The sequence below is a fragment of the Carassius auratus genome, chromosome 8 (assembly GCF_003368295.1).
Source record: "Carassius auratus strain Wakin chromosome 8, ASM336829v1, whole genome shotgun sequence".
Taxonomy (NCBI): Eukaryota; Metazoa; Chordata; class Actinopteri; order Cypriniformes; family Cyprinidae; genus Carassius; species Carassius auratus.
Genome location: NC_039250.1, coordinates 27,832,024 through 27,853,535, shown reverse-complemented (window position 1 = coordinate 27,853,535; position 21,512 = coordinate 27,832,024). Strand labels below are relative to the sequence as shown.

At 34.9% G+C, this 21,512-nt stretch overlaps 1 protein-coding gene across 3 annotated transcripts in view; it reads left to right on the top strand.

The window, feature by feature from the left end:
- Window positions 1-21,512, top strand: part of espn (espin) — a 63,409-nt gene that overhangs the window by 8,333 nt on the left and 33,564 nt on the right. For all 3 annotated transcript variants that reach the window (XM_026270620.1, XM_026270619.1, XM_026270617.1), the window contains exons 3-7: window positions 5,910-6,096; window positions 6,688-6,870; window positions 8,741-8,872; window positions 11,269-11,500; window positions 13,618-13,892. In XM_026270620.1, coding sequence (XP_026126405.1) covers window positions 5,910-6,096; window positions 6,688-6,870; window positions 8,741-8,872; window positions 11,269-11,500; window positions 13,618-13,892 — 1,009 coding nt within the window. The remainder of the gene's footprint in view (window positions 1-5,909; window positions 6,097-6,687; window positions 6,871-8,740; window positions 8,873-11,268; window positions 11,501-13,617; window positions 13,893-21,512) is intronic.

Sequence of the window (21,512 nt, the reverse complement as noted above, 5' to 3'; positions counted from 1 at the left end):
GCGATTTATGAGATGCGATCAAATTGGGGTGTTGCTCATGCGTATCCTGTTCTCACAGGCCATGCAGGACACGCTGTGGTTCTGTTGTGATAACGCTAATGGTTCACATGAATGCATTGGTCATAAAACTCGGTGTAGACATAAGGTGCACAAAGGGGGTGGGAGGCAGTTACACAACCAGCTAATGCAGATTAGGGGCACTAACTCGCTTTAATGACCTCATGTGTCAGAGATGGGAGGATGGACTCTTATTTGCACAAAGTGTAAGAATCAAAGCTGACAGAGAGCTGTTGATTTATTTTTGTGAAATATGATTTAGATCCACTGATGAGAAACAGACCAAAATCAATTCCTTAGATTCTTGTTTTTGTTTTGTTTTTTATTCACTTAGAATTTTGACTCGAAACATAAGGACCTAAACATATTTTACTGAAGTTCTTCTCAGTTTTAACTAAGTCTATCTGAGTGTTTTTGAACCATATAGTAAAGTGTATTATACTTTATATATTATAGTATTTAACAACACTTTAATGAATGCAACAGCATACTGTAGTATTTACTATTGAGAACTGCAATAAATACTGTAGTATACTTAAGTCTTTACTACAGTAAACTGTTGTGTATTGTAGTATAATATACCTATAGTTGTAGAAAAAAGTACAATATTCGGTGAAGTCATTTGTTTATATTAGGCTACTATAGCTGTTATATTACCACAGCAACTATAGAATTACCACAGTAAATGAAAGTACTTTACTATAGTATGGCTCAAAAACAATGTACTATTCACTATAAATTACTGTAGTATTTTTTTCATGTGGGAAAGTTTCAGTGCAGATGTTGTTCTTACATGAGTCTAAATGATTTGTAAAATGAATTCGTAGTGTTCATTCTGTTTATTTATTCTGAGATTTGGTATTTTCCTTGAGAAAGCAATATGTTAGATACATTATTTATACTATTATAAAGTACTACTTACATTTCAATCAATCAATCAATATCAATAATATAAAAAAATCATATTGTTTGTAATTAGTTATTTTGAAATTTAGTAATTTTTAGAGTGAGAAGTAAAATGATAATTACTTAATGTATATACAGTATAATTTAGGATTTTTTAATATATATATATATATATATATATATATATATATATATATATATATATATATATATATATATATATATATATATATTCACCATGATACACTGTAAAAAGTGGTAACCTACAATTAATGAGCTGTTTTTATATGATTTTACCTTATAGTGTTTTTTTTTTTGTTTTTTTTTTACCTTATATATTTAGGTTGGTTGAGTAATGTTAAATAACATTTTTTTTTTTCATGTTACTTTTTACTTTTTTAGGCTACCTGCCTTTTTAATGTATAACAGCTATAGATACAGGGTGGTTTATGAGATGAGATCGTAAAGCAGTAAAAAAGGAGCATTTTCATCATTTCTCTCAGTCTAACAGGGTTGTTGTAAAGGGATTGCGTATGTGAATATGTGTCCCTCCCTTCAGCTCTTTCTCTAAGCCCTCCTCTGAGAGAAGTAGCATCATCCAATTCTTTTTTTTTCCTCATTCTTTTCAAATAATCTGTTCATTATTCCAAATTCTCCTTTTGTCCAACTTCAGCCTGGTTCTATTATCATTTACAGTTAGTTGACTTGTTCTTGTTTATCTAGGTCTTCCTCATGAAAGAACATCACTGTAACAATAATAGTAAAAACAATGATTAACTGCCTTGCGAATAAGAGGTCAAGTGGGACTTTGTTGGTTGAAGTGCTTTGCTCTGCCACACATCTTCTGACAGCTGCTTCTGTTACCTTTTCACTCGAGCCTAAATTATTCATACAGGAAGGACAGCTGTACTGCAAGTAAGGCTGTATCAGGTCAGGGACCTTTGTGAACGTACAATAGTGTTGTGATGTCATTACAAACATTGTTTCAGCTGAGAAAGTCCTAGGCTCCACGATATGAAAATAACATGATGATACACAATCAATACTCTACATTGGCTTCACTGATGAAACAAGAATCTCACTTGAATACGATTCTAAATGTATTGTATTTCTCTTTGTCAATATAATAGCCATATAAATAACCAATGTTTCATTGTGTGTTTTATTTGTAGTCATTATAGGTTTGTGTGTGTGTGTGTGTGTGTGGTGCTCTGCCCCACCCCCCACCACCCCCAGCACACGGGTGACTGTGCCTGTTAGGGTTACACTCATTAAAGATTCACACGTCTGATCACTTCCTAATGACTGAGCCCCTGATTAATTCCTCTTCCTGTTTTAAAAATTCAGCATCTCTTTATTTTCTTTGGAAGCCTCTCCACCACAATCACATGTTTGTTATTTCGATGTGTTTGTTAGATTAGCAACACATCATCTGAGTCATCCAGTAATGTCAGTATCCACTGTGAAACATATCCATTGTATGCAGAATTTATTTGCAGTGCTATTAAATTGCCCGCCGTGGTTTGTCTGATTGTTGAATTAGATTATTCCCGCAGTCAGACTGTGTACCTGGTTACTGGCAGGTTTTATCTCTGCTCTTTAATCCTGTGTTTCTCTCTCTCTCTCTCTCTCTGTGTGTGTGTGTACAAAGAGAGAGAGCCCACAATGCAATCATACAAAACTAGATCATTCCTGTTATAATCAGCAAGACTGCAATGTGAGTGCACAACTTCAACAAAACTGCAATGGGAAGTTGTGAACCTGCGGTAGTTATCTTTGTTGATTATAACAGTAGTATTGTCAAAATATCAATGAGATATACATTTTCCATGCCATGATAAAGCTTGGACTAGAATACTGGCATACTCGTTTCTATGATGAACAGTCAAAACATTGAGTAGCCTAAATTAAAGTAGTCATTGATAAACATTTTTTACAGAAGTTAAATTCATCTTAAGATCATCTATAATCTTGGGTTTATTAAGCAATCTTAGTCCAATTTTGTTTAAAAATGCTTAACATAATGATGTTTATATGTCACATTGGAAATGTTAGGCTAGTGCTAAATTAAGTTTTCATACTTTGCACAGTACACTCTTAAAAACAAAGGTTCCAAAATGGGTTTTTCATAGTGATGTCATAGTTTTGGTTCACCAAAGAACCTTTCAGTGAACGGTTCTTAAAAGAACCATTTTTTCTCAGTGTGAAGAAACATTTTATAATCTAAATAAACCTTTTCCACTGTAAAGAACCTTTTGTGGAATGAAAAGGTTCCTTGGATGGTAAAGTTTATTTGTGGAACCATTGATTGCCAAATAAAGGAAATAAATTTTTAATATAGTGTATACATTCTATATTGCAGTAATACAGTAACCACATGACACATACATACTGTAACTATATTTTTTGCATTACTTTTCAAAAGAAAGAATGTTCAGAGGGACGAGGGGATACAAGAGCAAAATATGTTGGCTTCATCACTGTCTCCTCTCCACCTGTAAGCTGGTGTGTGGTGGGTGTTTTAGTGCAATATGGCTGCCGTCACATAATCCAGGTGAATGCTGCACATTGGTGGTGGTTGAGGAGATTCCCCCTTTCATGTAAAGCACTTTGAGCACACACAAAAGTGCTATATAAATGTAACAAACTATTATTATTATTATTATTATTATGTAAGGTTGAATCCAAACCATAAAGAAAAAACAATTGCATTTCTTCTAGTAAGACTACACATAGTTTTGTCTCTTGTACAGAGCCAGAGAATACTGCAAATACAAATACGGTGAAGCAGCACTGATCCTCTTAAGAGACTCATTGATGCCTCATCAGTCTGTGTCCAAATAAAGCTGAGCTTTATAGTATTTATAGGAAGATTCCTGTTCTCTTCTAGAACTCCTGCTGTGACTTTGAGGAAGGATCTGGGACAGACATATTAATGCTGGATGCTTCCCCTGGAAACAGAAAAACACCGGACTGGTGTATCACTTTGTCTCAGAGGGTCAACAATGTCTCTGGGACCTCGTATTAATGATTCGTAATTTTATTAGGTTTCGGGTTGAATTGGTCAGGAAAACTAAGGAAAATCTCAAATCACAGAGGAGAATTTGGTGGTTTTTCTTTTATTCATTGTGGAAATAAATATGACCTCAGCATTTAAAGACATTCAGAAGTTATAATAATTAGAATCTACTATATGATACTTCAGTGAACCCATTTTACTCTGGAGTATTGATCGAACATCTTTGAACTAGTCTTATTTTGATCAAGGTGCAACAATTTAGAGAATTGCTGTTAAATGCTGGTTGAACTAGCAGAAATACAAAAAGATAGACAGATAATTAATTTGCATTTTAAGTGCTCACATGTGTCAGATTTGTTGTACACTTAAAACACAAATATTTTTTACCTTTTCTGAGTGGTGCATGTCTTCTTCTTGGTCGCCAATAGTCAAAAGTCCTCTCTTAAAGGTATAGCTCAACCAAAAATGAAAATTTAATGTTTACCTGCTTACCTCCAGTGCAACGGTTTGAGTTAAAAATTCATTTCATTTTTGGGTGAACTATACCTCTCTTAAAATTATTGGCTGCATATATGGTTTGGGCCTCTTCCTCAATGTATATACAAGACTAATGTTTGCGTATATTTTATAATCTGTCATTGGAAAAACAAAAGTCCAAACAAAGTTGGAAGATAAATGCCTTTCAAACATTTATGCTGTGGACACAAAAAAAACACATAAAATCATAAAGCTTGTTACTCTTCTGACTTACTATGCAGATGATATATGTCAGTTTTGATTCATCCAAGACTCTTATTTTGTCTGTTGTGTCTGTCTTCATCTCCTGAATTCCTGCCTGTAGTTCCTGTTACATTAGTTTCTGTGAGAATGTCATCTGTTGCCTTGATTATTGATCATTCCCACCTGTGCCTTGTTTCAATCCTCTTTGTCTTCTGTATTTATGTCACTGGTCCAATTCATAACTCTCAGAACATTCCCAGCTTACAAGTTGTAATTTCGAGCACGTGACGGCTTTGATAGTGTTGGTCAATTAAAAAATAAAAAAAGATAAAAAAACATGCAAAAAGGAACTGGACGCCGTTATTTTCCCGCTATTTAACGTTTCGGGCAAAATATCTTTGTCAGGCACAAACATATAACCCGGCTATAGAAACACATAATTCAGCTCTGAGTAGAATGTCACATGTTGTCATCTTTTTAATTATGGTAATTACGACATGGTGTGAACACAGCTTTATATTCCCCTGGTCGGTTTAATTCTCTGTCTGGTGTTGTCTTTACCAGCTGTGAATCCTATTAAGTTGGATTGTCTTTGTTGTTTTTATTTTGGTTAATAAAGTAATTAAACTGCACCTTAATCTACATCTCCTCATCTTTGCCTGACCCGTCATGATTACATAACAAGGAAAATTACATAGATTTACTCTGAAGGTATCTACCTGAGTATCTAGATATCTAGAGACCAGAATATCATAGATCTGTGGGTGGCTTCTTTTGACTTCAGACAAAAATCAACCATCAAGAAACCACAATAACAGTACATCAAAAAGCCAAAAACCCAACAGCATCATGCTAACACTTTAATTAATATTGGCTCGACACGGATAACACCCTTATATCATGGTGTTGAGATAATATGAAATATTATCGGGTTTCTGGTAGTCTAGTTAGCCATATTATCATTTAATGTCAGTATAAACACATGCAATAATGCTTAAAATTAAAATTATTAATATGATATGATTTTGAAGGGGCAGGGTTTTGCTCACGTTACATGTTTTTACACTCAGAAAGGATGTTTACATGACTGTTAGATAGGAGATAGAAATCCTATTGATATAGAAACATTAAACATTTGTCATATCTCTAATCAGCTTCTATTTAAATGTCTAATTTCCTTGTTTTGGTGTTTTTGCTTGTGTTTTAGAGTTGTCAATTTCCAAACGAAGAATGGTGCCACACCACTATACCTTGCATGTCAGGAGGGCCACCTGGAAGTCGTCCAGTACCTAGTGAAGGACTGCGGGGCGGAGCCAAGTATCAGAGCCAATGATGGGATGACACCGTTGCACGCTGCTGCCCAGATGGGACACAACACTGTCATTGTCTGGCTGGTGAGCCAAAAACTGTTTTTATTCACACGATGGCCTTAATGGATGAGAACTGCACTGCGAATATAATGTTTTATGTATTTCCAATATTTTGCTACAGAATGTTTCCAGGCTTAAAACAAGTTAAGTGCTATCAATATAATGTTGGTTGTCACAGAAATAAATTTTTACTTTTAAGAATGGAACATGTACCATAAATAGCACATATTCAAGTTATCCTGCAACTACTACCAAATGTTACGGAAAAGATGCCAGACAAAAGGTTTTGGTTACCAGACAAAAGGGATCTTTCCTGGCAGGATCTGAAACTTTACATTTTGGACAGTTTAAGTTCTTTAGAAGACTTGATTTATCCTTCATTCTATTTAGTTACTTGGCATTGAATGAGCCTGTTTGTTGGCATTGCAATCTAAAGGTGCATTATTTCAGCCAGGTGTGCTATATGAGCTACTAATATAAGCAGTATTTTGCAGTATAATTTAACATCATATCTGTAGGTTCTTGATCAGACTTGTTGTATATTTATATGACTTTCATATTAACTAGTCAACAAAACAGAGAAAACAAATATTTTATATTTTGTGTCGTGTATAGATGAGTTTCACAGAAATCAGCCTGTCTGACAGAGACAATGATGGGGCCACTGCCATGCACTTTGCTGCCAGCCGCGGCCATGCTAAGGTCCTCAGCTGGCTGCTGCTTCACGGCGGGGAGATAGTGATGGACAGCTGGGGCGGGACACCTCTTCATGACGCAGCCGAGAACGGAGAGCTGGAGGTATGTAAGAGAAACTACTGCATGTGGATGTTTCTTACAAACGCAATTGCAATTGTAATTACAACTCTGACATCCAACACACATGAGACAGAGAGAAATTATATAGGAATATAAAACTCGAGGTGCAGTATTTGTGAATTGTGAACACATCATAAATTGTGTACCACTTTATTTTAGTATAATACATTTAGGGTTAAAATAGGAAAATGCATTTGAAGTACATTTAATTTATTTACATTTACATTTATACAATACATAGAAGCTGAATAAATAAGATAAATAAGCTTTCTATTGATGTATGGTTTGTTAGGATAGGACAATATTTGGCTGAGATACAACTAATTGAAAATCTGAAATCTGAGGGTGCAAAAAACATCTAAATACTGAGAAAATCACCTATAACGTTGTCCAAGTGAAGTTCTTAGCAATGCATGTTACTAATCAAACATTAAGTTTTGATATATTTACGGTAGGAAATTGACAAAATATCTTCATGAAACATGATCTTTACTTTATATCCTAATGATTCTTGGCATAAAAGAAAAATCGATAATTTTGATACATGCTATGTATTTTTGGCTATTGCTGCAAATATACCCCAGAGACTTAAGACTGGCTTAGTGCTCCAGGGTCACATATGATAACAGAGTCATTGTGGTACAAATAATTTTAGGGTGATCTTCCACTTAAACTGATTCATCTGAGATGCAATGCCAAGATACAACTAGATTGAGCTAATGCTCTTAATAATCTATAACATAAAGCAAATATCTGTTTTATTTGTGTACTGTTTAATTATATAAAAAGCAAACTAGAGGTGCATCGTTTTAGCCAGGTGTGCTATATAACCTACCGTGATGTGCAGTATTTTGCAGTATAGGTTAATATTATTATTTGCATGTTTTGGTGATTTACTTTATAAATCATCTATCTCTTGACTTTCACTTGAAAAAGAAAATCAAGAATGATTCTTAAACATCACATTTGTGAACTTTTGGAATGATACATAGTTATAATAAAACAGATGATTTATGAGAAACAAGTGACATATTATACGTATTATAGTGACACTGCATATAAGGTCCAGTTAGGATATACTCTCAACAAGTCAGTTAGTAGTAATTCACTAGAAAGTTTAGTTGAGTTAAAAATGAAATTCCTTTGCCTTTTTGTATGAACAATATATTATAAAGAATTATTATTGCAATGATTGTGCATTTTTCATGTTATATTTAATAATTGTTATATGCTTTATTTGTTGCATTTATTTATTCAGCAACCTGAGCATTTATATTAACCTTCATCCTTCAGTAATCAGGCAAACACTTTTATTGCAATTTACTATAATTAGAATGAATACAGAATTAAGAAAAAAATATATATTTATACCATAACCTGTATGAGATTATTGTGAAAGTGCTCTAAACTTTAGTGCTTGGAACTTTCCACAATCGTGCAACACTTTTATTGGTTTGTAACATTATCCATCTGAAGGCTGCTGACAGAAAGAGTGGGACACAGAAACAGTCAGAGAGTATTGTCTCTCGTTCTCCACCCGAGGGCCAAACGCATGACAGCTGTCATTAACAAAATACCCTTTTACTGCATTCATGAACACCACTCAAACTTTACTCAACCTTCTCAAACAGACAAATATTTCCCCCCTTCAGAACGAGCAGTATTAAGCAGTTGTTCAGTCATAAATAGGTGCACAATTCTGTGTAATACTGTGTAAAACCATAACCTTATGAATGAGCACTATGAATAGTAATGCTTGCTTTAGCCGACAGAGGTAAATCTATTTAATAAAACAGCCCCAGAGCATGCAGTCTATGTGGTTGTTAATGTAAATGTCTGTTTCTCGATGCAGTGCTGTCAGATTCTGGTAGTGAACGGCGTGGACATGGGGATACGGGACCAGGATGGGTTCTCAGCAGCAGACCTGGCTGAATACAACGGGCATCAGCAGTGTGCCAAGTACCTCCGCACTGTTGAAAACATGGTGAGAAACAGCACATAAAGCACAAATATAATTCTTCATACAAATGTTCACTTATCTCGGTTTACATTATCAGTACTACACAATAGGTTAATTAAATGTTTTCTTTATTTTTGGTTATTTGCTTGTTTGCTTTGTTTCATATTTGCATATAATGTGCCAAATAATGTTTGTAGTTTTAATATTTAGGATTTCCTTCATTTAGAGTGACAGGTGTTTAGTTACTGTAATTTTCTGTTTGTTTAGCCGCTTGATATCATCTTGGACTTACATTGAGACTCGACAGAATCACACAATTGTAAAAAAAAAAAAAAAAAAAAATGCAGTCAGCATTCCCCCAATTATCCAGTAATGGGGATTACCAAAATGAAAGAGGATAAAATATAAGATGAAAATCTCATCTAATGCTGTGTTAGTGTACAAGGGTTTAACTTTATAAAGTCTACTGTATCATATTTGATAAGCAGGCTTCTAAATACAACGTTCAAAACTTTGCTGAAAAACTTGTTGTAGGTAATCTACTCTTCTGTTGTTTTGTCATGATTTATGTGATACATAGTTAATTATTATTTATAGCAAGTAAAAAGGGTATATTCATGTATTTTTTTTTAAAAACATCCTCATTTGTTTTATTAGAAAAATCATGCTACATTTTCTCAAATATGATTAGAAGGCCTTTGAGGATCTTTTATTTACAATGCCTTGCTAGTATTCATAACCCTTCATTTAATTTTTCATGATTTGTTATGTTGTAATGTAGCTTTATGTTAAACTGCTTTAAATGACTTTTTTCCACATCATTCTACACTCCATACACCATGATAACAAAGCACAAAACAGATTTGTGACAACTTTGCAAATTTATTAAAAAACTAAAATAAATACATTGCATAATCATTCACATCCTTAACTTGGGACTGGGGTTGTAGCGAATCAGCTCAAAGGGGAAATATGAATAATCAATCATAACTAGTTATGATTATTTATAAATATTTAGATCTGCTGTAAGTATTTACTTGAAATCTCAGTGTCAACTGTCTGTCAGTTTAAGAACGTTATTTTCCTGTTTAAGGAAAACAACTTTTTTACTGTACAAAGCTCAGAGCATGTAGCAAAAATCTGCATGATTAGGGACTCCAGTTATGAGCAAATAATGAACAACCTCAAGCGTGATACAAATAAGACTTTATTAACATAAACACTTAAAATAATCTAACATACACACACGAATACACTGGGCATAGGAAAAAGGGGTTAAAGTTTAAGCAGTAAAGAGATGAGAAATAAAACATAAAGCTATCATACAATTTGATATTCAGCAGATCTACAGCCTGAAGGAAAAATCAGTTTCTTAGTTCAAACACACCTTTGTAAAAGGTGCATATAATACTTAATGTATCAATTAAAAAGACTAAGTTTGATACTTGCACGTCAAAAAAAGTCCTGATGCACTTTGGAAAATCATACACACAATTAGTCTGCTAAAGTGTTATAAAGATCTATGATTTCATATTTCAGGCTTTACAGGGTTAACAGATTATTTAAAGTAAAGTTCTTAACATGTAAAACTTTAATGAGGAAAATAACTAAGTGCACCTTTAATTGGGGTCAGTAGATTCTTGATAATTATGAAGATAATTGCATGTAGTGATGTGGTTTCACAAGCCCTCGTCAGCTGCACTCGTATCTGTTAATACTGCCTGTAATTAACCTTTGTGTAATTAAAGGAATTTCTGCCTTAAGCACAATGAAAGAGTTTGCAATACAGACTATTGCAAAAAGAAAAAAAAGAAAAAAGAAAACAACAAAAAAACAAGCAAACAAACAAACAAAAACACTTACATGCATCTTAAAAGGGATTGTTCCCACAAGAATGAAAATAATTTACTGACCCTCAATTTGTTCTAAACCTGTATGAGTTTCTTTCTTTTTCTGAACACAAAAGAAGATATGTTGGTAACCAAACAGTTAACACTAGCCATTGTCTTCCAAAGTGTTTTATTTAATGTGTTCATACTCTGGATGTCAGTTGCTACCATCAACTACTTAGTTCGTTACCAACACTCTTCAAAACATTTTTTTGTGGGGTTACACTTTATTTTAAGGTGTTTAAGGTGAGTAATATTACTTTTCTACATGTACTTGCTACATGGTTAGGGATAGGTTTAGTGTTTGGCTTAGGGTAACTTGCATGTAATTATGCATAATTGATTGTTATTATAATAGTAAGTACATATAATGTGTAACAAGGACACCTTAAAATAAAGTGTTACCTATTTTTTTTTTTTGTGTGTGTTCTATTGCTGAAGGAAATTCATACAAGTTAGGAGCAGCTCGAGGCTGAGTAAATAAGAGTCACTCTTCTACGCCTGTCAATAACACTTTAGCTTTCCTCTCAGAGTGTGGAGCACCGAGTCTTGTCCCGGGACCCTTCAGCAGATCTGGAGTATAAGCAGCCGGACTCAGGCCTCTCCTCTCCGAATGCCACCCTGCCCACCCCAGCCCCCACCGCGGCCCATTTCGACATCTGCTCCCCCTCCAGCTCGCTGTCCAATTATGACTCAGCCAACTCCAGCCAATCCAGTACTGGAGAGAAGAGGAGCGGCACGCCTCCCTCCCGAGCACCCACAGGTCAGAGAAACACCAATGAGCTCTCTGTATAACTGTATCTGCACTACTTTAGCTAATATTATGCTAATATATACGTATCACTGATTCTTCAGGAGTTGGACAAAACAGGGAGCAAAATTGATGTACTCAGACAAATTAAACTACATTATTTGGCTTATATTTACTAAACTACTGAGGTATTTGGCCAACTTTTCTTTCTTTTTTTATCAAAACTAAATATTTATCTTTAACTTTATCTTTAACAGCAATCAAAATGTTTTTAACATTTCAAAACACACTCTCATTCTAGGAGACTGATTACACTTTTGTATTAAATCATTTTATTATTAATCCCCCATAACATTTACAATTGAAAATATTTTCATTTTTAAACCTAATAAGAGTTGCAATTTCCGGACATGTTTTCCCTATGTCTCAAGAATCAGTGGTGTAAGTTTGGGTAAATAAGTTTTTTTTTTTTTTTTTTTTTTTTAAGAAATTCAGCAAGGATGCATTGAGTTGAACACTGCCAGTAAATACATTGATAATAAAAAAAAAAATGTTTAGAGTGTATTTTAAATACCTGCTGGGTAACACTTTAGTTTAGGCACCAAGTCTCTTATTTAGATCCCTTAATGATCCCTTAATAACTTAAAAGTCATAGTTAATAGTTAACAGTGAGGATTGATCCTTAAACTAAAGTGTGACTGAAATCTGTTCTTTTGAATTTTCTCTTAGTCAAGAATCCTGAAAAAAAATCTATCATCATTTGCACAAAAATATGAAGCAGGACAATTGTTTTCAACATTAATAATAATACGAAAGGTTTCTTGAGCAGCAAATTCATATATTAGAATAATTTATGAATCATGTGACACTAAATAATACATTTAAAAATATATTAAACAGGAAACTGTTTTATAAATTCTAATCATAGTACTGTTTTTACTGTATTTTTGATCAAATGAATTCAGACTGTCAATTAAAATGTATTAATATAAATCTCCGGATTAACTTGATGCAAAATGTTCTCTTTCTGCATTGCTGTGTGTTTTGATCTCCCCCCTCTAAACGGACCGTAGCCCACCCTCTCCGCCCATACATTTGCTCAGTGCAGTGTGTTTGAAGCATTATATGAACAATGGTGGGAAAGTTGAGCTCTCTGAAGCAGAACTCATTCAGAACAATGTTTCTGTAGCATTGTCCAGGCGACCTGCTGTGAGGTGTCCCAGTAATGTCCTCTAGTGGACACATTTAGGACATCCTTATACAACAGAGCTGTACATTATTATCCTTTCACTACCAGTCAAAAATGCAGACCCACCTGACTGAAATATGTTACGATTCTAATCTTTCAGTGATCATAAAACCTTTTTTCTAACAAATTTTATCACGACACAATTTCTATACTTACGATCGTATTTATAGTTTGGAAGAATTAAGGAATAAAGAAAGCCGGAAAGGTTACAGCATATTCTTTCTGTTTCTGAAGTAACTACACTCAGATGTTTCACAGACAAGAAAGCTAAGAGAATTAAGCAGTCATCTAATATGGACTTGGGCTAATTGTAATGTTCCAGTAAACCACGTTAAAACGATCCTTCTAGTATTAGGCATTTATTTTTCATTTAATATCATTACTGAACAGAACTTAGATTTTTGTTTAAAGCAAAATGAAATTATTTTGCCACGGGGCAGTGTTTCTGATTAGTGGAGCGAGGAGCGGGAAATGGTGAACCCAGATTTTACTGCAATCAATCAATCAATCAATCAATCAATCAATCAATCAATCAATCAATAAATCAATCAATTGTATGCATTCTGGCCATTTCAAATTTAATGTATTACCGTATATTGTGTGTTACGTTATTACAATAATTATATTTAAAAAAAAATTGAAATGTAAAAATGAGATTTCACATGTGTCTTTTATAATCTTGTTAATAAATTAGCTTGTATTTGATGAAGATATTTTTCTACTTTCTGCTTTTTCATTTGCCTGCCATTTTTTCAGTTCTTGATTAATAAAAGTACATTTAATCAATCAATCAATCAGTCACTCAGTCAGTTTGTCTGTCTGTCTGTCTGTTTGGGTTATGTTTGTCTCGATAAATGATTAGAGAAATGTTTTATTGCAGGAGGTGAAGACTCGGTCATTACAGACATGCAGGCCTATATGGACATGCTGAACCCTGATGTCGCAGACAGCTCCCAGAATGCAAAGGAACATCCTGCACACCTGCCGCCCCCTCCAACATTTCCCCCTCCCCCTCCTCCATCAGACTCCTCCCACACACCCCCTCCCCCACCTGCCTACCCCCCACCCAAACCACCGGAGGAGGAGGAGTCTGCCGAGTACCTGAAGGTGAAGAGGAACCTTCGCCGAGTGGACAATGATGTGGTCAAAAAAGAGGTATGCTATATGTTTTCTTAAAAAAAGAGGGGAAAAAAACGTCATAAAGTTGTAATATCCAGCATTTTCTTTCATCCTATAAAAATATGTGTTCAGTGTTATATTCCACTGACTAAAGCATAAAATGTACTTTAAGAATCCCCTTCCCAGTTCCCAACGGCTCACTACTGTGCTGTAGAAATTACAACAAAATTGTACTTTGTGACTTAAAGAGGGCATCTTTATGTAAATGTACTTAAAAAAATCAACAAGTACATTTTAGACTTTGGCCCTTATAACTAAAGAACAGGGACTTGAATGTTATGATTGCTCTCTTTCTCTATTTGTGGTCTCCTTCCCTTTTTTTTAATGAACACACAGCTCTGCTATTGTTACATTCACAATAATTCTGCTTTGTACAGTCCAAGTCCACAATGAAATGTACAATATTGGACAATTTTCATCCAATATTGACAAATTTAAAAATTATTAATGTTAACAAGTGTGCAGAATTTATTATTTTCGTCTTTGAGCTTCAGTTTTTGTGGTAGATCTGTAATATCCCTGTGAGTGGATTTACTTAATGTAGATTTAATGAAAGATATTATCCCTTTTTCCAGTTTAAAATACGTTGTTTTTGTTGACCACCCTTCTGAAATGCCAGAATTTGTAATCACCCCATTGATGATGTCACGTTTGTCCTCCACACTGCCCTTAACATGTGTTAGTGAATCAAGGTAGTGTGCTCTTAATAACCCATGTCTGTCAATCAGTCACTAAAGCAAGATATGGAATAAAAAAAGTCCCTGGATGTAGACATACTGAGCCTCCAAAAACTGTGCATACCCTTCGAAATGATTCATCTCTTAGAAATGCATGGCTGAAGTTGATCTTTTATTATAGTGATTTAACAAAAATGTTTCATTTTGCAACACACTCTTTTCATAATTATTCTTAACAAGATATCATATAGTGTATCATAGTAGCTGTAAGTTTTATAATGTAGCATTAAGATATCCCATTAGATGTTATAATAATATGAGAATTATAACGAGAGAGCATTTTTACAAATATTTGAACATTTTAATGCAAAAAAACCCTTTATAAACGAACCTCTAGAAACATATATAAAGATCTGAACATGCATTTCATGATCTCTTTAAAAAGATCATGGGTTATTTTGTTTAGCGCTGAGTTGGCCATAAATGCAGCGTTCGTGGCCTCTAGTGAGTCATCATCTGATGTGCTGCTGTTGACCAAACAGATACGAAGCCATGGCGACTAAAGACCTGAAACACAATGTTTATTCACAGAATATAAAGGAATCGTATTGTACTAATGGACAGTATAGAATAAAAGCCTTACAATAGTGAACCAGAGTGAATCAATCTCTTGGGAGGATTTATGCATGGTATTGTCTCTCATGATCAGAACAGAACTGCATATGACTTCTACCACAAAACAAAGACAGTCCGGCTGAAATGGAGATTGATTTGAAATGCTCATAGGCAACTCTGTATGACACGCGAAATAGAAATGCACAAGAGACATAACTCACAGAATTGATTGAGTACATGCTTTGTCTTATATATATTGCAGTGTGTGAGTATCTGTATGCAAACGGTAAACTGTGCTCACGTAGTGCATGTTTGATTGACTTTATCATTGCAACATTGTCAACTATATTATCGTCCAGCTTTGATCTGCTAAATTAGATTGTAAGGCATGTAGATATTAGGTTGTAATGATCAGCCCAGTAGGCAGAATTACACAGATTTAAAATGGGGTCAGATTAAACTGTGTAAGGGCTTTGCATGTTTAAAAAGATGGGTCAGACAACAAGGTTAATAATGAAATACAAATATGTGTTTACAATGTTCACAAGAGACTTAAAAAAACACACAATAAAACTAGGAATCCTAGGCTGTTAAAAGCACAGGATAAACATTAACAAACAAATATTATAAACATTAGCATCATTCTCTATAAAGCTGCAATCAACTTATCTACTTTTGACTTATCCTTCATCGTTAATAATTTATTCATTTTTGGTAACACTTTAGTTTAGAGACCAATTCTCGTTATTAACTAGCTGCTTATTAGCATGCATATTACTAGCATATTGGCTGTTTATTAGTACTTATAAAGCACATATTAATGCCTTACTCTGCATCACTAACTTAACAACTACTTTACTAACTATTAACATGCAACAAATTAGGAAGTTATGGAGGAAAAAGTGAGAACTGGTCCCCAAACTAAAGTGTTATTTATTTATTTATAAGCTTTTCACAATGAATTCGATAAAATACCTCACAATACAGAAGTAATCTGGTTTGTGAATGCCGTTTCAAGTTGTCTTTAAAAAGACTAGGTATTAAGCTTTATAAAAGAACTAAAGATTTCAGAAACGTTTTGTGATGTTTCAACCTCCATTGTGATGTTAATGACTGAACATCTTAAAAAGTGCATTCAGGCAATATGATGTGATGATTATACAGCTCACTTAATTACAAAGACCAGCTTGCATCCCATCTGAGTCCTGTGTAACTAAATAATCCATAGAGCTTTAGTCATTCTGTGTATAGGACAATAATAGCAAAACATTCCCTCTGGATTTAACACTGAAACGTCTAATTAACACACACTTACCATCAGCTCGTCCTTTTTTAATTGGCATTGAATACATATGTAGGTGTAAAATAACACCTCGGTTAGCTTTGACAGTAAAGCAGCACAGTATGCTCTAATTAATCCTAAATGAACTTAATCACAGCGGTTTTTCATAAATAGCACACAGTGGTGCACAGCGGCCATTAGAACGAATCAGACTGGCAATGTGTCTTCTGTTGTCTGGCCAACAAACCTCAATCTGTGTGTTAAAAACACCCCTGTGCACGCTAATCAAAGCCCGGAGCAGGTGCATACACACGATATGGACTCACACACTCATATAGACAAAAACACAATGCTACTTTTGTGTTTCTGTTAATGAGGGCTTCCATTAGCCGAGCTGACCACCCAGAAGCTGTAATGATGTGCTGCATGATGGACTGGACATTAATTGAACTAATTAAACTGTCAGATATGCCAGCACATCCCAACACACACATTCTCTGATCATTACTGCGAGTTCAGCTGTGTTGCAGCACTATTGTTTGAGTATGAAGAGCAGATAATGCACTTTTTGTTTCCTATGTTTGCAAAGTATTTGAAGTAGTTGCTCAGATCTTCCCATCAAAACGTGTTGGGATGGTTGCTGGACTAACTGAGGAGAACAACAGCAGAATTTTAACACTTCACTTAGTATGCAATTAATTTAAGTATTCAGAGACCCCCCCCCCCCCCCCCAAATATCTTGATGCCTAAAATGTCTGAATGCAATTTTAATTTAATTTCATTGGCTTCCTTCACTTCACATTTTATGATGAATTCAGCTCTCCAGTTTAAAGCACTTAAGCAGTGCAGATGTGTCATTCATTTTTACTTTATTCAAGGGGTAATGAAACCTTCAGCTAGACCCTTTCAATGACCTCTGACCCCCAAAATAACCCACTGTCTTCTTTCAGACGGTTTTTCTTCCACTGTGATGTTGAGTCCAGGCCCATCAGTTTAGCACATCCCAATAACTTTAAAAACGCATAACTTTTTAGCAGATGATCACTATCATAATGGCACAGATTCAAATAAAAATAAGTCCCTCAGATGGACTTCCTGTAAAAAAAGGTGGAGTTTACAGTCACGCACTACTGTGCATCAGTCTATACTGGAATAAATGTTAAAATATATTTTTGTACATATAGACTCTAAACATAATTTACAACCTGTATTTCTGCTCAAACCTTTGAAATGCCTTGAACCATTTCAATGCAGTGTTATTAGATATTGTTGACAAGTTAAAAACATCCAAGCAATATAATGCAGATTCTTTCTGAAATATCTTAATAATTGTAAGTAACACTACTTTGTTTTGCCAGTTTGAATTTGTCCATTCACTAAAGGCAAAATAATAAGTACAAATTTATACAAATACTTGTGTCTTTGTGTTACTCAAAAGGTCTTTTTTTTTGTTTTGTTTTTTGTACAGTGTATAAGTGCATTATATTGATATTTTATGACCTAGATTGACTTATTCCAGTCCATAATGAACATTATTGAGCTGAAATACATTCAACTTCTAATGAAAATGAATACTTCAATAAGTCATGAAGACATCTACTAGAATCTGTCTCCTCAAACCAAATGCAGTCTGCTTTTCCTTTTATGGTCAAAGAGTTTAGGCTGCACTGCAGCTGTGATGCCGTTGGGTGGGGCTGAACAGGAGGCGGGATTTAGAGCTGTCAATCAAACACTAGTTTAACAGATTATATGTGCTTTCTTTTCAGGTGGTGCAAGCACATCACAGTTTTAATAATTTTTTTATTTTTTTATAAATTGAGAGATTTCTTCATCTCATTTGTTTCTCGTAGACAGACCACAGTAGGATTAAACGCTGAGCAAAGAGCGTGTTTAGCATCTTTAGTCTTATAGATGCCAACATTCATCAAATGATCTGTGCTGTCATCAACATAAATACAAAAACCTTTAATGAAATATAAAGATTTGTTATGCTCATGTTACATAAAGAAGGGTAACAGTCATATTATGTAGGGAGAAATATAATGTAGACTGTTTAATCTCACACAAATATTGACTCTATCATTATTTAGAGGGCAGAGCATTGGAAGAACACTGTGTGCTCACCTAAAAACATCCTCTTCCTTGGGTACGATGGTAACATAAGTATGCATAGCAGCCACATACTGGCACACTTCTGGGTTGTGTTTAGTCTAGTTCGACTTACTTTAGGATAGTTTGTTTATAGAGCACTAATGTATTTGAATACCTCGTCATTTACTAACTCAGGCCCATATTAGGCTATGATTCGCTCCACATACACTGGAATGTTATATAAATCCACCCAGTTTAATATAATGTTCTTCATTTGACATAGCTCTGATAAACTTTAACAGCAGAGTCACACTGTGTTTCATTTTAAATCCACACAGTCTTATAACCCACTGCCGCTCGCTATTTCCATAAATCAGCTACCTTTGAACGCGATCTCCACTTTTATTTGTAATCAGATTCTCTTCGGTGGCCGGTCTGCATAATGCAATCCTTCGACCGGTGAGAAAGCCGAGCTGGAGCGGCCATGCTTGGCTACTGTGTGTCACAATGCTTTGCATAAGAGACCACGAGCGCTGTGACCTGTGGTTGGATAACAGGTGAGCAGTGAAGTCATCGCCCTGGGACGTGATTGTTTGGTGGGAGGCTGAGGGGCGGGGAAAGGCAAAGCGAGCGTCAGGTAGGATGAGGCACGGCAGAATGGAGATCTAGTAACACCTGTGCATCTACGGGCTCTGGGTTGAAAGCTTTGTGTAGGGTGACAGCACTGTGGGAAGAAATAAGGGCAGTCGGAAAGGGTAAGACTTCAATTCAGTGTTGGTTGACTTGTGATACTTGAGCTTTGTGTGTTATTATATAACGGTTGTGGGTCTTTTGATTGTTTCTCAGGCGTGTTTATTATTTGTGTTGAGTTACATAAGATCAGGATCCTCGGGTTGCTCGCCTACCGCGATAACCTAAACAGCTTTCATATGCACTGATAAACATTCAAATGCATCAATAGCACTGCATTCATTTTCAGCTTCAGCTAACGTCACTGAACATGCTTTAGAGCTTTAGATCAGTCTGAAGAATATACGTATTGGTGACTGGTGATGAAAAATTCAGCAGGTTTGAAATAGGCTCAGGTCCATCCGCATTGTATAGAGGTCAGCTAGCCTTTCAAGCAGCGATTTCCCTGAGGCATGATAATCAAACCATCTGCACTGGGCTGACTCCAGTTACACTGGGAGGAACTCTGAAGGGACGACAGTGCTTTAGACAACAATGCAAATTGGATGCTGGAAGGACATCAATGGACAATAGCATCCTCAGGGGCCGGCATTAAAAAATAAAAAGCCACAGATGACATTCAAATTATTTGTCATTGTTTTTTTGTTTTTGTTTTTAGTTGCTTGCATTTGCGTTCAGATAGAGATCGAGATCAACATAGAAATCAATATTGCTTTTGTTTGACGAAAATGGATTGTTTTGTTATTTATTATTACACAAAAGGTACCTCAATTTTTTTTTTTTTTTAAATGACAATATCACTTTAACAGCTCACATCTGTTTCTTCGCTTCACCGTCCTGCGACTTTGTTTGTTTTAGAATTGCATTGCATAAGGTTTATTACTATGCAAATTCAAGGACTTTGCATTAGGAAAATCTTAAGAACAGGAAAACCAAGCATTACCTTTTTTGTGTTGGAAATTTCTAGAAACTCTCGGAACTGCATCCGTGATTGCTGTAATGACATTTCGGGTCCTCCTAAAGGCAGGTGGAGAACACTGGTTTTAGATCAGCGATGAAGATTCGCTATCATACACGAGTGAGTGACAGCTGCAGAAAGTGAAACCATTCGGTCCGTCGACACTGAGACAGCTTTCGAGGGGTCAGACGATCTCTCTTGTAGCCTGCTGTGTTGTTTTCCTCTGGGAAGCTTAGAAATCTATGTTAAGTTCAGCTTTTGTGCCATGAAAAGTCTTTTTGTTTGCATGCAAATCAGCTGGAGTCACATGAGGCTTTGCAACATGAACACAATAGGAATTATTAAGAGTTTATGTGGCTTAGTGTGTCAGGATTGCCTGAAGCAATATGTGATGAAAATTCAGATTCCTTGTCCTAGAATTGTGTTTATAAAATAGCAATGGTTTGTTCCATTTTCAAACGGTGAAGGAGAATTGTCCAAATTTTGTCTGACAAATTGGACAAATTTCACACGCTCTCATAAAAAGTCAATATAAGCTCTTTTTTATGGTGTGTGTGTGTGTGTGTGTGTGTGTGTGTGTGTGTGTGTGTGTGGGCAGGAAGACAGTATTCAAATATGTGAAGGCGACATGACATTTCAGTGACAGAAGTTTCCTCAGTGTGACATGCTATAATTCATCTAGAACAATGTTAAACATTTCCTGTATTATAACAATTCATGGTATTTTGTATTGTTTTTATGAGCATCTGAGAGATTACAGGATGCTACAGTGCAAAAAAAGCTACAAACTGATGTTGTAAAATGTTCATTAGATGTCTAAAATATACACTCCCTGACATATATAAGAATTTAAAACCTAAAATTGTGTTGTTGCTAAAACAGTTCATCGACATTAGTTGTCACAGTATATTTTAATGTATTTAATATATTCAGTAAAATGTTTAATATATTTATGTTTTTCTAAGCTAATAAAGTACTGAAAATAATTATTTTATTATTTTTGTTGACCTATTCCACCCTGCCCACTGTAAAATAATAATGAATTAAATTAAAAAGTTAACCTAGTGCTTTGCTTTAGACTGTATAAGGAGAGTCAATGCTAAAAATGAAGTGTTATAAAATGTGTTTCTACACAAGAATTATATAAATGAAAATGTGTTAGAGTAAGTGATAATGTTTTGTCAGGATTTAAAGTTGCTTCTGCTGCGTTAAAGTGAAAAGACCTAAACAGAGCCTGTGTTTAGGTCAAAAACATGACTTTATTTATCCTGCATGCTGCTTTA